Source organism: Atractosteus spatula, chromosome 4, assembly GCF_055471065.1.
Source record: "Atractosteus spatula isolate fAtrSpa1 chromosome 4, fAtrSpa1.hap1, whole genome shotgun sequence".
NCBI lineage: Eukaryota > Metazoa > Chordata > Actinopteri > Semionotiformes > Lepisosteidae > Atractosteus > Atractosteus spatula.
Window position 1 is genome coordinate 70,436,366 of NC_142709.1, and position 18,002 is coordinate 70,454,367.

The 18,002-nt window shown below is 36.9% G+C and overlaps 2 protein-coding genes across 2 annotated transcripts; both read left to right on the top strand.

The window, feature by feature from the left end:
- Nucleotides 1-1,480: 1,480 nt before the first annotated feature.
- LOC148837070 (extracellular calcium-sensing receptor-like) lies at nt 1,481-7,099 on the top strand. Its single transcript, XM_088914685.1, has 6 exons — nt 1,481-1,638; nt 1,905-2,196; nt 3,717-4,526; nt 4,606-4,833; nt 5,156-5,279; nt 6,186-7,099. The coding sequence occupies exons 1-6, from the start codon at nt 1,571-1,573 to the stop codon at nt 7,097-7,099; spliced, it is 2,436 nt and encodes an 811-aa protein (XP_088770811.1). The 5' UTR covers nt 1,481-1,570.
- A 2,937-nt stretch (nt 7,100-10,036) lies between these two features.
- LOC148837071 (extracellular calcium-sensing receptor-like) lies at nt 10,037-15,513 on the top strand. Its single transcript, XM_088914559.1, has 6 exons — nt 10,037-10,233; nt 10,819-11,110; nt 11,481-12,290; nt 12,370-12,597; nt 13,948-14,071; nt 14,615-15,513. The coding sequence occupies exons 1-6, from the start codon at nt 10,037-10,039 to the stop codon at nt 15,511-15,513; spliced, it is 2,550 nt and encodes an 849-aa protein (XP_088770685.1).
- The last annotated feature ends 2,489 nt before the right edge of the window (nt 15,514-18,002 follow it).

Sequence of the window (18,002 nt, forward strand, 5' to 3'; positions counted from 1 at the left end):
AGCCTCCCAGATCACAACATGTAGTGGTCAGCCTGGCTGAATTCCATCTGCTTTTCATTCACACGCAGGGGACAACCTTGCTGAATGCCAGCTTCTTCAAACCTACGATCAACCTCACAGCATATGCGACAGGAGAGCACTCTTGTGCTTCTTCTGTGTGTCCTGCCAGCTCTCCTGTCTGACACTCTGGAGGCAGGCAGGTGAATCCTATTTCTAATACTGCTGTAAGATTACCCACAGCTGTTGCTTGTCAAATGACGGATTGTCGACAGCTCCAGATCCTTAAAGATGGAGTCTCTCAACGAGAAGCTCCAATATAATATAACTGTCATGACCACCCCTTGTACAGTGAATTTGACCTCCTTCCATCTGGGCATTGATTTAGACTACCTACAGTAGGTTTAAATACAATAGAACAAAGTTATCTTTTATCACCATAGCTATTAGCCTGCTTAATTCCCTGTATATTATTTTTTCATTCTCATAATACATATATCTTATTGTTAATGGGTTCATGTTGTGTTCAAAGTATTGTGTTACTGTACTGTATGTCTTTTAACTGCCTGCAAAGCAAATTTCCCCATCTGGGATAATAAAGTAACACAAAGCATTAAGACACCAATTCAGTATTGTCATTGTAAAAGCCCTTTCATAAAACTGCAAAATGATTGGAAGAGACTTTAATCCACTTCCATTGTAACAGTGTGGAATTCCTGGCTGCCTTTTCACCGGCGGCAGTTCAATACCTCTGGTCGAGGTAGAGAGCCAATGCGTAGTCACCAGGAATTTGCGTTCTTTCAGCCTGCAAGGAAATAATTAGTAGCGAGAATCTACTCGAGTGTGAAGATTTCTCTGAAGAAAAAGGGCTTCTGCAGCCTTTCAGCTGGTGCCATGGTTCTGAAGCGAACACGGGGAGATCGTGTGAGAATGTAATATAGGGTTTCTAATGAAAACCCCAGGTGGTGCTGATATACAGTACAATCTTATGAGGAATTACTGTAGATAGAGAGGGGACAGTGAGATGGCCCTCTAGTGGTGCACAGTGGGAAATCCCTTCCACTTGTCACATCATGAAGGGTGTTGGTAGCCAATTACATTGAAAGAGATGCACCTCATACAGTGTATTCTGAAAGTTTTCCCAAAAACAAAACCAACAATGCAAATAAATTAAATTACCATTTCCAGAAGACTGAAGCACATAGCATGATATAAATCAACAATTAGAGACAAATACTTCTACTGGTTCAGACCCACTAGAGAGTTTTGTGGTTTGTCTTCTCCCCAGGCAGATAATGTCACTTGAGCCCACACCTAAGAATTGGAGTATTAGTGTAAGTTTGATTAGTGCTTCATGCTAAGCTCTAAGGATTTGAGTTTCAGTATATAATAGCCTTCAGTTAATGTGCATGAGCTCTGAACAATAAGAAGAAGACGGTTTGCAATGTTGCCTGTAACATTATCATTTGCTTTGTTCATAAATGCTGCAAACCCAGTTTGTCAGCCTTACGGCACACAAGAACATCCTCAGTTTTCAAAAGAAGGGGACATTCTAATCGGAGGTATATTTGGAATGCATAAAAACACTGATATTAAAAGCCTGACATTTACAAACATCCCAGGGAATATCAGATGTGAAAGGTAAGTCATCACTTGCTCAGAAAACAAAAAAATGAAATGCTTAAGATCATCCACTGAGAAATAATATGTTACTGTATATATAGTATGTGAGCGTGAAAGTAATTTAATATGATTGTGAGCAAAGTAGCACAATAGTTGAAATGTGTAAGAATGATATCAGTTCTTCCCACTAAATGAAGACAAAGTTGATTCATTTCTCAGAATAATATCAGTTATTTTACAGCAATGCTTACACTTGCTAATATTTGCTGTCATTTTCCTTTTAGCTTAAGTCTTGGAGAATTACGGTCTGCTCAAACTATGATCTTTGCCATTGAAGAAGTAAATAACAGTTCTGATGTTCTTCCTGATGTGTCTCTGGGTTATAAGATATATGATACTTGTCGTTCTGTACCACTGTCTATAAAAGCATCTTTAGATTTAATGAATGGAAATGAAAAAAATCTTTCTAATCAGTCTTGTGACAAAGCATCAACTGTTCACGCCATCATAGGACATTCTAGCTCGACACCAACAATAGGAATAGCAGCAACTGTTGGACCCTTTCACATGCCAGTGGTGAGAATTAATTTCTTAATTCTTAAACAATGAGGAAAATCTGAGTAAAACAAAATGTTTTTGTTTTTACTGATATTGTCTAATGATGATGAAGAAAATTATTGTTGTTCTCAAACCAAGAAAGGTTGCAAACAAAGGGTGCTGTTTAGCCCATCTAGCTAAAAATGTTCTCTATGCTCAATTGATTCTGCTCTCAGTTTTAGATGCATGTTCCCGTTTTCAGTGCCTTTTGAGTTCAAAACTAAAAAAGACTAGGTACTCTACATGTAGCCCATTCCTTGGAGTCTATCTGATCATTTACTGTGGAATGATTCTTTTTTTGTGGTGATTTAGATGCTAAACCTGTAAGTATAAACAAACTTAAACTAAACATCTGTTGTAACTACAAATCTGTGATGTTTGCATTTTTATTGCTTTTATAAAGATGCTTATAAGATGAAAATGTGACCTGCTGTACTTCAATACCTCCATCTATCTCAATGGTAGTCTCTTTAAACTCTACAGTATGTTTCCCAATTAACATTAACAGACTTTTTGCAACCTGTAGACAACATTCTGAACTTGTCTTTATTGTTGTTAGTAATACAGTTATTATTGTTACAGGTATCATGAAAAGTTGTGAAGCAAACAGATAATAAAATAATCTTAAATGTTTCTTGATAAATTTAAAATGTAAAAGGTAAAAATATTTCCAAATCTCAACCCACTGTAATGTTCATTCTACCAATTCTACCTCTGCTTGTTGGAGACTTTTTTTTGCAATTTTATGTGACCATCAATCAATATCATCTCACAAAATAATTTGAAAAAGATCACTTGCAAATGTAGAATATATGTCTCACATTTTCATTTTAGCTCCTTTTATTAAAAATTAACAATCTTTAAGGAATTGCCATTTATAGAATCAATTAACAGGCAAGATGTACTTGTTAATAAATTGATTTTAAACTAATAACAGATATATGTGTTGAGTTTAATATGTGAGTTTCAAATTGTTCTGATTTTCTTTTTTGTATTTTTACAATTTAATTTTGAAGATATTTTCTATATCATCATGTTTGAAATTAACAAAGATAGATCTTTCCCTTTATTTTACCACAACTTTCTTTGCTTCAGATTAGTTACTTTGCTTTCTTTGCCTGCCTCAGTAACAGAAAGGAGTTCCCCAGCCTTTTCAGGACAATTCCCAGCGATTATTATATTATTATTTTTGGGATGATGTTCTTAATATAATACATATTATTGTTACAAGTATCATTAAATGTTATGAGGCAAACAGATAATAGAAAGATAGGTAGAAACAGATAAACAGAGAAAAAGATAAGTAGAACAAATACTACTGTTGTAATCTTTCTATCAGATAAGCTGTATGGGCTAAATAGCCTCTCCTTGTTGGAATCCAACCTTGTAATTTAATGTTTCTATCAATTGAAATCATAATAAATAATTTATAAAATATTCCTTCGAAATGTAAAATGCATGTCTCATGTTTTAACTTTACTTCCTTTTCATTATTGCAGATCAGTCATTTTGCTTCATGTGCCTGTCTCAGTAACAAAAAGGAGTTCCCCAGCTTTTTCAGGACAATTCCCAGTGATTATTACCAAAGCAGAGCCCTGGCAAAGCTTGTGAAGCACTTTGATTGGACTTGGGTTGGGGCCATTAGAAGTAATGATGCCTATGGCAACAGTGGGATGGAAACTTTTGTACAAGCTGCACAGGAGGAGGGGATCTGTATTGAATATTCAGAGGCCATTTTCAGATCTGATCCTAGAGAGAAGTTTCTTAAAGTTGTAGATATTGTGAAAAAGTCAACTTCAAGAGTAATTGTTGCTTTCACAATTTATGCTGATATGGAATTATTAGTCAATGAATTATTCAATCAGAATGTAACAGGTTTACAGTGGGTGGGCAGTGAATCGTGGATTACACACAGCAACGTCGCTTCAAAAGAAGGTTATAAAGTCCTGGGTGGAGCCATTGGATTTGCAATTCCAAATACAAAGATACCAGGACTGAAAGAATTCATTCTAAATGCTCGTCCTTCTAATACACCTGGAAATACTGGCTTAAATGAATTCTGGGAGAGTTTTTTCAGTTGTAGCCTAACTTTCGAAAATGATGAAAATTTTAAGCCATGTACAGGAAACGAGACATTGGAGGAAATAAATAATGAATACACTGATGTTTCAGAACTGAGGATATCAAACAATGTGTACAAAGCAGTGTATGCTGTAGCTCATTCACTGCACAATCTGTTCATATGCAACCATGGGAAAGGACTTGATAACAAACCATGTGCCAATAAAAATGATGTGAAACCATGGCAGGTAAAGAAATGTGTTATTTTTCACATTATTAGAAGTTAAATGCAATACAAAGACTCTAATGATGATTATTTATGGATAGGTGCTACAGCATTTGGCGAAAGTAAACTTCACAACCCGCAATGGAGAGAATGTGCATTTTGATGAAAATGGAGATCCAGTTGCACGATATTCATTAGTAAACTGGCAGCAGAACAAGGAGGGAATCACAGCTTTTGAAATTATTGGTCTATATGATGCCTCTTCAGCTGAAGGACAGCAGATTATAATGAATGGCGTCAATCCAGTTTGGGCTGGTGATCAGAATAAGGTGAGAAATTCAAATTCATACTACTGTGACATTAAACAGGACTTTTATAATGAGAGAGGAAGCAAGAGAGTGAATGTTAGGGGTGACATTGGCATTCTTGATTTTGCACATCATACACTTACTTCATGTCACTTACAGTAGTTAACCCAATCCTTTGATACAGATGGCCATGGTGTACAAATGAGGCTTTTGTAACAAATGTATTCCAAGGTGTGTGGGGGGGGGGGCAGTGCTTTGTACCCCTGTGGCATATTTATAACTCACCTGTTGTTGCTTTAAATACATCTGTGAACAGGTCTAACTCAACTTTGCTTTCTTCCAGGTGCCAAAGTCAGTCTGCAGTGAGAGCTGCCTTCCAGGGACTCGTAAGGCCATTGAGAAAGGGAAGCCAGTCTGCTGCTTTGTCTGCATCCCCTGTGCAGAGGGAGAGTTCAGCAACACTACAGGTAATATATGAATCTAAGGAAATATACTTCATAATGACAACTAATGTGATTTTGGCTTGGGAGCAGTGAGACAGGTACTGTAGTCAGACCATCTGTCTTTAAACACTTTTAATTCTGCCTTGATGGCATTTATGCAATACTGTAGCTCAAGTAGGTAGCTGTGTCAACATGTGTAGGCTGCAGAGGAACAAGTAAAGGTTTATTCCAAGCTGAAAACAAGAAAAGAAACACAATATTTTGAGGAAGGCTCCACAGCTGAAACGTTGTTTTTCTTTTCTTCTCTTTTCAGCATGGAATAAATCTTTAGTTGTTCCTTTTTATGCAATAATGCTGGGCTCATTTCCTTTTGCTTTTCTCGTACTGAAGACTGCATTTATTTTTCACTTCATTCCACATCTAAACTGAGCCTGAAGGTTAATAAAGCGTCGCCTGCCAACTTCTTTATTTGTATTTTGTTTTCAGTAGAAAATAATTTGAGTTATGAAATGTAATTTACAGCTCCTTGTATTTAATCCAACAAAGCTTTACTTAAAATAAACATCTGTACTTAGGTAAAATGTAAGAGGAACCTGTAAAATTCTGCAATTTCTCTGTCATATATTCTCCTTCATATCTGTGTAATTCTAGGAACTATTTTATTCACATGGATTCCTGAATTTTGATTACTCAACTAATGTATGAAAAAAAGATAAAATAATATTCAGACATTATTAACATTATAGTATAGTCATGTGCTGCAACACAAGCTAAAAAACAGGACTTAGATATGATTACATAAAATGTTTTGGCTGTTTTTACATGATAAATATAATTAACATGAATATATATATAGTATCTAATACATATGCAAGTGGATTTAGATGATAAAGAAATATAAAAATATGGTATTTTGTATTTGCTTTTTAGATTCAGTGGAGTGCACTGCGTGTCCTTTGGAGTACAGATCGAATGAACAAAGATCTCAATGTGTCTTAAAAAACATTGAGTTTTTATCTTTTGGAGAATTAATGGGAGTACTTCTAGTTACTTGTTCTGTTTTGGGAAGCAGCATAACCATTGTGATAGCTCTTATTTTTTTCCACCACAGATCTACTCCAATTGTTAAAGCCAATAACTCTGAACTGAGTTTCCTTCTGCTCTTTTCATTGACACTGTGTTTCCTCTGTGCACTTACTTTCATCGGCCAGCCCTCTGACTGGTCCTGTATGTTGCGTCACACAGCATTTGGGATCACATTTGTCCTGTGCATCTCTTGTGTTCTGGGGAAAACAATAGTGGTGTTAATGGCCTTTAGGGCTAAACTGCCTGGCAATAACATCATGAAATGGTTTGGCACCACACAGCAGAGGTTAAGTGTTCTTGGTTTCACAGTAGTACAGGTATTGATATGTATTCTTTGGTTGATAATATCACCTCCTTTTCCCAACAAGAACACAAAATACTATGTAGAGAGGATTATTCTGGAGTGTGACCTGGGATCTGCAGGTGCATTCTGGGCTGTGTTAGGGTATATAGGATTCCTCTCTGCCATGTGCTTTGTGCTCGCTTTCCTGGCTCGGAATCTACCTGATAAATTCAATGAAGCCAAATTCATTACATTCAGCATGCTCATATTCTGTGCAGTCTGGATCACCTTTATCCCAGCTTATATCAGCTCTCCAGGGAAATTTACAGTAGCTGTGGAAATATTTGCTATTTTAGCTTCAAGTTATGGGCTACTTTTCTGTATTTTTATGCCAAAATGTTACATAATTTTGTTAAAACCGGAACAAAATACCAAAAAACACTTAATGGGTAAAATTCCCTCAAAATCACTATAATATCTTCTGCATGTGTACTGTCCATAATATGAGTGGAGTATTGAGGCTTAGAAATTTGCTATGCTTGTTTTGAACATGCTTTGAATCCTAACATTTGGAAAGAGATCTTGTTGTAGTTATAACTGACATGCCAAATACATGTACAGTAGTTCTCAATCACTGTAAATTTACTTTTTTTTTCATGCAACTTATAAATATACAACATTTCTTAATTTAGGACAGGTTATTTCTCAATTGTACATGCTTGTCAGTGGTCAGCCACAAAATATATGAAGTAATATATTGAAATAAAAATATAATGATATGTTTGCTATCATTCGCATTGTGCTTTTGAATGACATACGTGCAGCTTTGTCTCAATATTCTTTCTGCCACCAAACCTAGACTGCCCTGTGCTTGAAACTGTATGTTTATAACCAAAATAAAATCCAATACATTCCAAAGATATGATACTGTTTGAATTAAAAAATCAAATTTCAATACAAAACATGGCAAAAAACATTAATTTACAAGAATTTCAGAAAAAAACAAAAATGTCTTCTTTAAGATTCAATTATAAAAAAAATAAAATACAAATAATCAACAATTAACAGTCATCTACAGTTTTTTGCAGTGTTATTTATTGAGTCTTTTTATTTCTTTAAAAGACTCCTAAAAATAATTAAATAAAAATAATCAACAACTAACAGTCATCTACAGTTTTTGCAGTGTTATTTATTGAAACAGTTCTTTAAAAGACTCACTGAGAGTAAAAGCACTGCAGAGAGCTGTGCACTTCAGGTGCTTCTACTTTACAGGCACACAACTCCCGGATTTTCCACACCAGTCAGCACTCATGTTTTACTGTACATTAAATTGTTCAACCTTAACAAGCTTCTAAATTAAAAGTGTGTCCAAATGTACTATGGCACCTTACTGTACTTGTTTTTATTAGGTCGTTCAGCCCTCTGACAGGCAGTGTACCCAGAATGCAGCCCCGTTTCCATACACTCCTATTCAGACTAAAGTGTTAAGTTAAAGTGTTTGAATTATAAAGCATTTTTAAGGAACGATCCTGCACAAATAAAAAAACTACAGTACCTGCATTTCATTTTATTCCATTCTAAATATGATAAAAAAAGAGAAACATACAGTATAGACTTTTTTTCAGTTGAAGAACATTATCTGAAAAATAACTTTTCATACATTTTGACATTTTTCTAGTAATTCCTTTCACTCTGTCCTATATAACTCACATTTAAACACTTTATTTTCCATGATTTGCAATTCAATTTTCTTATTGATAGTAGTATTCCTAGCTGCTCTTTTAATTTTCAGGATACTTAAAAAGACCTTAATAGCATATCTGCAATATTCAACATAAAAATTAAATAGTTCAGGTGGGTAGTTGCGTCAGCATGCGTAGGCTGCAAAGGAACAAGTAATAGGTTTATTCCATACTGAAAAGAGAAGAAAGAAAACTGTGACTTCACACCTCTTGATTGGCTTCTCTTTCTGTCCCCTGCTCCCGCCTCTCGCTCCTCCTTTCTCCCAGCTTTTGTTCTCCCACTACATTACCTTTGCTTACTGCCTTGTCTTTCTCACACCTGAAGAAGGCTCCACGGCCGAAACGTTGTGTTTTCTTTCTTCTTTTTTTCAGCATGGAATAAACATATTACTTGTTCATATAAATTAAATATACTTATATATTTAAATATTGTATATATAGTAAACTCTTGGTTTACTACTTACTTTAAGGGAGATCTGATTTAAGGGAAAAAATCCGTTAAAGGATAATTTTGTCCTTAATATCAGAAATGCATGTCTTTCCTCTCAATAATAGGCAATAATAGACAAAGACAATAATAGACAAAGTTTCATTCTTAAAAATAGTGCAAATAAAGAAGTAAAATGAGTTGAAATACATTTAATGTAAAATATTCTTAAAGGAAATGTACCTAACAGAATACAGTTATTTATGATGGGAGTTGGGTGTTTGTGTTTTGTATGCTTTAGCATTTAAAAAACAACAATCAAGTATTAAAAAAATACACTAAAATGCTATCAATATGCAAAAGAAAGATGTATATAATGCATAAATAATAAAACCAGATAAAGTTTTATCTAGTTTTATCGCAGTCCAAAAACCAAAACCAAGCGATCCATCCAAGACAAGACGATTAAAAACAGGAACAGGGACAACTAGGAATTAAAAACTGATTGACGAGGCCAGGAGCTCCGAGCCCCGGACTCAGCTTGGTCAGGACACCAATCGGAAGCCTCTGCCCTCAAGCTGTGGACGTAGGGCGACTTGATGCCTGATGCTTGATGCGTCCGTCTTCCAATGCAGAGCCCCGAGCTTCTGGAGCACTGGGTTTAAATAATAACAGTGAATCCAGAGACAGGTGTACGTGATAAAGAAACTAAACACGAAAGGGTCAGAGCTCCCTCTAGAGGAGGGATGAAGATCATGACACTTTCAGGAAACTGCTAAATACAAACAACAGATGACCAGAAGAGAATCTTATGCACTTCCCATAAAGGATGTTGGTAGTCAATTGTTTTGAAATAGACGCACTTCATACTGTGAATTCTGAATTTTTCTCTGTGAGATTTTTTCTCTGTCTTTGTATAACTGTTATTGTTTTTCCATGCCACAAACAAAACCACCAATGAAAATAAATTCAATTACAATTTCATAAGACTAAAGCACATATCATGATTGTCAATAAACAATTAGAGGCAAATGCTTCTACTGGTTCAGACTCACAAGAGAGCTGTTGTATTCTGTCATCTCCCCAGGCAGACAAAATCACCTGAGCCCACGCCTAAGAACAGGTGTGTTGGTGTAAGTTTGAATAGTGCTTCATGTAAAGCTCTAAGGATTTGAGTTTTAGTATATAATAGCCTTCAGTTAATGTGCTTAAGCTCTGAGCAATAATGAAAAGACAGTTTGCAATGTTGCTTGCGACATTAACAATTGCTTTTTTCATAAATGCTGCAAAACCTGTTTGTCAGCCATACGGCACACAAGAACGTCCTCAGTTTTCTAAAGAAGGGGACATTATAATCGGAGGTATATTTTCATTGCATAAAAACACTGATATTAAAAGCCTGACATTTACAAACATCCCGGGGCATATCAGATGTGCAAGGTAAGTCATCTCTTCCTCATGAAAAATATCTAAAATACACTGAGATATAATGTCATATATTTGTGTGTGAAAGTGTAATTTTATGTGAGTGTGGGAAAAACAGCACAATAGTACAAAAATACATTTGTTAATATTAAAGTTTGTAATTTTGAGAATGCATTTTCCTTTCAGCTTGAATCTTGAAGAAGTACGATCTGCTCAAACTATGATCTTTGCCATTGAAGAAATAAATAACAGTTCTGATGTTCTTCCTGATGTGTCTCAGGGTTATAAGATATATGATACTTGTCGCTCTGTACTACTGTCTATAAAAGCATCTTTAGATTTAATGAATGAGAATGAAAACATTCTTTCTAATCATAGAGATAAGTCATATACTGTATGTGTGTGTGTGAAAGTGTAATTTTATGTGAGTGTGAGCAAAGCAAAACAATATTTGATACATATGTCACCTACATTTCTGTTCTTCTCAAGAAATTAAGACAAAGGTGATAAAGTTGTCAGATACATGTTAGTCCTATTCCAGAAATGATGGCAATTGTTAATATTGCACTTTGTAAGTTTGAGAATATGTTTTCATTTCAGCTTAAGTCTTGGAGAATTACAGTCTGCTAAAACTATGATCTTTGCCATTGAAGAAATAAATAACAGTTCTGATATTCTTCCTGATGTGTCTCTGGGTTATAAGATATATGATACTTGTCGCTCTGTACCACTGAGTATAAAAGCATCTTTAGATTTAATGAATGAGAATGAAAACATTCTTTCTAATCAGTCTTGCAACAAACCATCAACGGTTCACGCCATCATAGGACACTCTAGTTCAACGCCAACAATAGGAATAGCAGCAACTGTTGGACCCTTTCACATGCCAGTGGTGAGAATGAATTTCTACTTTATGCGTAAACATTAAGGAAAATGTGTTTGTACAATCTGTATACAACTTTCTGCTCTTTTTGGATGACGTTCGTAATATCATACATATTATTGTTACAAGTATCATGAGATGTTATGAGGCAAAAGGATAATAGAAAGAATAGAAACAGATAAGTAGAACAAATACTACTACTGTAATCTTCTTTCTATCAGATAAGCTGGATGGGCTAAATAGCCTCTCCTTGTTGGAATCCAACCTTGTAATTTTGTGTTTCTATCTATTGTAATCATAGAATAATTTATAAAATATTCCTTGGAAATGTAAGATGCATGTCTCATGTTTCAACTTTCCATCCTTTTCATTATTGCAGATAAGTCACTTTGCTACCTGTGCCTGTCTCAGTAACAGAAAGGAGTTCCCCAGCTTCTTCAGGACAATTCCCAGTGATTATTACCAAAGCAGAGCCCTGGCAAAGCTTGTGAAGCACTTTGGATGGACCTGGGTTGGGGCCATTAGAAGTGATAATGATTATGGCAACAATGGAATGGATACTTTTATACTAGCGGCCCAGCAAGAAGGGATCTGTATAGAGTATTCAGAGGCAGTTTACAGAACTGATCCAAGGGAGAAATTCCTTAAAGTAGTAGATATTGTTAAAAAGTCAACTTCAAATGTAATTGTTGCTTTTACATCTTATGCTGATATGGAATTATTAGTCAATGAATTATTCATTCAGAATGTCACAGGCTTCCAGTGGGTAGGCAGTGAATCCTGGATAACAGACAGCAACCTCGCTTCTGAAGAAGGTTATAAAGTCCTGGGTGGAGCAATTGGCTTTGCAATTCCAAAAGCAAAGATACCAGGACTGAAAGAATTCATTCTAAATGCTCGTCCTTCTAATACACCTGGAAATACTGGCTTAAATGAATTTTGGGAGAGTTTTTTCAGTTGTAGCCTAACTTCCCACCGTAGTGCAAATCTGAAGACATGCACAGGAAAAGAGACATTGGAGGAAATAAATAATGAATACACTGATGTATCAGAACTGAGGATATCAAACAATGTGTACAAAGCAGTGTATGCTGTAGCTCATTCACTGCACAATCTGTTCATATGCAACCATGGGAAAGGACTTGATAACAAACCATGTGCCAATAAAAATGATGTGAAACCATGGCAGGTAAAGAAATGTGTTATTTTTCACATTATTAGAAGTTAAATGATATACAAAGACTTTAATGGTGCTTATTTGTGGATAGGTGCTACAGCATTTGGCAAAAGTGAACTTCACAACCCAGGATGGAGAGGATGTGTATTTTGATGAAAATGGGGATCCAGTTGCACGATATTCATTAATAAACTGGCAGCAGAACAAGGAGGGAATCACATCTTTTGAAATTATTGGTCTATATGATGCCTCTTCAGCTGATGGACGGCAGTTTATAATGAACGGCGTAAATCCTGTTTGGGCTGGTGATCAAAATAAGGTGAGTAATTTAAATGCAAACTACTGTGACATTAAACAGGATTTTTAATAATGAGAGAGGAAGCAAGAGAGTGAATGTTGAGGGTGACATTGGCATCCTTGATTTTGCTCATCATACACTTACTTCATGTTTTTTGAAGTAAGTGTATGATGATATTTTGATATTTTGGCTCCTGTACCAAAAGGCCACTAGCTCAGTACGTTACGCAGCTGGAACCTCAGACACCTTCCCGATCAATGTTTGGCGTCCACCAAGGCTCAGCCTTGTCTCCTCAGCTCTTCATACTTTGCATGGATACGGTGACCAAAGATATCCAAATGAGGCATCCATGGACGCTATTGTATCCCGACGATGTTATGATAGCAAATGAAATGTGACACAGCCTCGAACAGCAAGTACAGGAGTGGAAGACGTGCCTTGAATGATTCAGGATGAAACTGAACATCAAGAAGACGGAGTACCTGGAATGCGGTGATCAAACCGATGGCACAATCGCAGCTGGTGGGGTCCAACTGAACAAAGTGACCCAGTTCAAGTACCTAGGCTTATGTGTCAACTCCGACTGCACTACCCTCCAAGGTGCTAAGATGTGAGTCAGCGCCGTTTGGATGAAATGGCGGCAGGTCACTGGAGTACTGTGTGACAAGAAGATCCCTTTGCGCCTAAAATCCAAAGCCTACCGCTCAGTGATCAGACCAGTGGCCCTATACGGAACTGAATGCTGGCCAACGACAAAGAAACATGAACAGGCACTCCATATGATGGAAATGAAGATGCTCCAATGGACCCTCGGCTTGACAAGACTAGACCATGTCATGAATGAAGAGGTGCGAAAAATACTCAAAGTCACCCCAATCACTGAGAAAATGAGGTAATCGTGCCTGCGATGGTATGGACACATGTTCCGCAGCAATGACACATCAATGGCAAAGACCGCCCTCGAATTGAATGTGGAAGGCCGCCGGCCCTGTGGACGACCATTTACGCGCTGGCTGGATCGGCTGAAAGACGACATATGCCTCACAAAAGTCACCTGCCAAGACGCCGCAGACCGTACGAAGTGGAAAAATCGGTGCAAACAAGCAGACCCCACATAAGTGGGAAAATGCGAAGAAGAAGAAGAAGAAGAAGAAGAAGAAGAAGACACTTACTTCATGTCACTTAGTTAACCCAAGCATTTGATAGAGATGGCCACAAAATACAGTGTACAAATGAGGCTTTAGTAACAAATGTAATCCAAGGTGGGTGGGGGGGGCAGTGATTTGTACCGCTGTGGCATATTTATAACTCACCTGCTGCTGCTTTAAATACATCTGTGAACAGGTCTAACTCAACATCGCTTTCTTCCAGGTGCCAAAGTCAGTCTGCAGTGAGAGCTGCCTTCCAGGGACTCGTAAGGCCATTGAGAAAGGGAAGCCAGTCTGCTGCTTTGTCTGTATCCCCTGTGCAGAGGGGGAGTTCAGTGACATTACAGGTAAGATACACTATGAATGTAAGGAAATATACTTCATAATGACAACTAACATGATTTTGGGTCTTGAGCAGTAAGACAGATAATCAGATAATCAGGAATCTGTATCCACTTTAATTCTGCTTTGGTGGCATTCATGCATTATTGTTGTGCTCAATTCTTTTTGCTTTTAACATGCTGAATTTTACATTTATTTTTCACTTCATTCCACATCTAAATTGAGCCTGAAGATAAAGACAGCTTGTTGTGGCTCTTGCCACCTTCTTTATCTGCATTTTGTTTTCAAAATGACATTCAAGTTATGAAATGTAAAATAGAGCTACATGCATTTAATCAAAAAAACTTTACTTAGAATAAAGAACTAAATTGTGATTGCTAAATGAAGATTGAAGACAAGATAAAATAATATTCAGACATTAATAACCCTATAGCATAGTCATGTTCTGCAACACAAGCTAAAAAACAGGACTTAGATATTATTGCGTAAATGTTTTGGCTGTTTTGACATTATAATATATAGTTTATATTTTTGTATTTGATTTTTAGATTCAGTGGAGTGCAGTGCGTGTCCTTTGGAATACAGATCAAATGAACAAAGAACTCAATGCGTCTTAAAAAACATTGAGTTTTTGTCTTTTGGAGAACTAATGGGAGTACTTTTGTCAACTGTTTCTGTTTTGGGAAGCTGCATAACCATTATGATAGCTCTTATTTTTTTCCATCACAAGTCTACTCCAATAGTAAAGGCCAATAACTCTGAACTGAGTTTCCTTCTGCTCTTTTCACTGACTCTGTGTTTCCTCTGTTCACTTACTTTCATTGGCCAGCCCTCAGACTGGTCCTGTATGTTGCGCCACACAGCATTTGGGATCACATTTGTCCTGTGCATCTCTTGTGTTCTGGGGAAAACAATAGTGGTGTTAATGGCCTTTAGGGCTACACTGCCAGGGAATAATATTATGAAATTGTTTGGGCCTAAACAGCAGCGCTTAAGTGTTCTTGGTTTTACCCTCATACAGGTCTTGATTTGTGTTCTTTGGTTGACAATTACACCTCCTTTTCCAAATAAGAATGTAAAATACTATAAAGAAAAAATAATTCTGGAGTGTGACCTTGGATCTGCAGGTGCATTCTGGGCTGTGTTAGGATATATAGGATTCCTCTCTGCAATATGCTTTGTGCTTGCCTTCTTCGCTAGAAAGCTACCTGATAACTTCAATGAAGCCAAGTTCATTACATTCAGCATGCTCATATTCTGTGCTGTCTGGATCACCTTTATCCCAGCGTACATCAGCTCCCCTGGTAAGTTCACAGTAGCTGTGGAAATATTTGCAATTTTAGCTTCAAGTTATGGATTACTCTTCTGTGTTTTTCTGCCAAAATGTTATATTATCCTAATAAAACCTGAAATAAATACCAAAAAACATTTAATGAGTAAAGGGTAAACACATCTATACTTTTGAAAAGAAATTTACACAGAAGTAGCAAACTGTACCAAATATGCCTTTCGCTTCTCCCCTCCACCTTTTTTATATTCAAAGTGGTTCTGAATTTACAGAACACAATGTAAGAGAATCCCCTTTTAATTTCAATATGATTTATTATTTGCTTACATCATATTTTCAGATTATACAAACATAGAAAACTGTAGTTTTTTTCTTACTTCTTTCTGACATTAACTGCTTGTGTTGTGTTCTGTTGTGCTGTGTTGAACAATATTTCAGAGAAGATTATGCAATTCTGGGATATACAGTATCAAGAACCATCCTTATGACAATTGCAGACATTAGAAGTCACTGTATGACAACATATTTATTCGCTCAGTTCGTAAGTCTAATAAATGTTATTTGTTAAACTATACTTGTTTCTCAGTGATACTTATTCTACATTTATTAAACACATCTTTCAGCTACCATTAAACATGTTTGGCCAGCAGCCATATGACCCTGCAACTCACAATAGACAGAAGGTAAGAAAGTGTGAGCCTGGTCACTACCTGGAATGGAGACCTCCTGGGAAAGCTAAGGTTGCTCCTGGAACAGTATTAGAGGGGGTACTCACCCTGTGGTCTGTGTGGATCCTAATGCCCCAGTATAGTGACGGGGACACTATACTGTAAAAAGACACCTTGGGATGTAACTACGCCTACAGTACGTCTCATCCTTGGGATGAGACATAAAACCAAGGTCCAGACTCTCTGTGGTAATTAAAATGGTGTTTCTCAAAAAGAGTAGGGATGTAACCTCGGCATCCTGGCCAAATTTCCCATTGGGATTTACCAATCATGGCCTCCTGATAATCCCCATTTATGAACTGGCTTCATCACTCTGTTCTCCTCCCCACTGATATCTGGTGTGTGGGAAGCATACTGTGCGAACTACGGCTGCCTTCGCGTCATCCAGGTGGGGGTTACACACTGGCAGTGTTGGAGGAGAGTACCCATTACTTATAAAGTGCTTTGAGTGGAGTGTCCAGGAAAGCGTTATATAAGTGTAAGGAATGATTATTATTATTATTATTATTATTAAAGGAGTTCCAACAAGCCTCTAAATTAATGTACCTCCTTCATTTATAGACAGAATTTCAATATCTGAGTTCAGCAGCTGTATGACTGTAAATCACAAGTGGCACTAAACGATTGGCCAGTCAGTGGCACTGCTTAAAGACAGGTAGGACTGAGGTGGACAGAGGAACCTTCTCCCATGAGGCACTGTGAGTTCTCAGCATGTGAAATAATGAATGGTCCTGGCCAGTGTGCATGGTGGAGGGTTCCACCAGTAAGCTGAGGTCTTCAACAGCTGCTGATTCCAAATGAAGAGGGCATACAATAGAAAAGTAATTTGGAATTCCATATTTTTGAGTGACTATGGTTAGGTTTCTTCTACATATATATATATAATATTACCTACGTTGGACTGTGTGTCACTGTGAAGTTTCATATCAATAGATGTATGGCTTGTTGGGAAGGTCAGAGCACTTTCTATGCGTGTGACTATAGGAGTCATTGATGTAAGACCAGATATTAAGATTCTACCTGATATACCAAATTAGTTAGGCATACAGTACAATAGAAAAATCCTACTCATTATATTTGCATAGACCCACAAATTTAAAATTTTGTTGTATAACACCTAACAATAACTTACTTCCACATGCTCAAGAATGATAAGATGGAAAAAATGCAACATCTAATCCACTGAAAGACGTTTCATTGCTACAGTATTTAGTTAACGTTTGCACCGAAAGCTCTACAGTGCCACCTGGAGGAGCACTGCTTCTCTCACTAAAAGCCTGCAAGCTCTTGGCAGGTTACGAGAGTTACTGTAAATATCTACGAGAACCTGGTTCTCTGCCAGTTGTGCGTCATCGCTTGGAGAATCCCGATCACTTGATAACTGAACCTGGCTGGAAAACACATCATCTGGAGATCACCTAGACATGTCCCAGGGACAGTATTTACTGGATGAGCCACTTGGGATCTCTACCATTGTCTCTTTCTGATGTCCATTAAAATATCTGTAAGTTTTATTTAGGAGAGAAAAAAACACAATGTTTCTGTTTTTCTGCTCCTTTCTTGAGTCACAGAGTTCACCTTTTCTCACATTTTCAAATTCATACACACATGCAGAACTGTCATTAAACTGCTAAAAGAAATCAAAATGCCTGAGGCTTCCAAAGAAATTAAGTCACATAACAGGCATGTTTATGAGAATTACTGACATAGATATCTGGTGACTATATCCTACACACTTGTATTTTTGTATTCATTCTCCCCTGACAAAATAAAGCTCTGATCTCACCTCTGAGAATTAATGCCTTGAGATGAGCTTAAACATTGCTTCATGTTAATTTGAGCATACCAATTTGCAACAGGCTATATAAGTGCTTGGAACCAAAGCATTTTAGTTTCAGGCAGCAGTAATACCAGCAGATT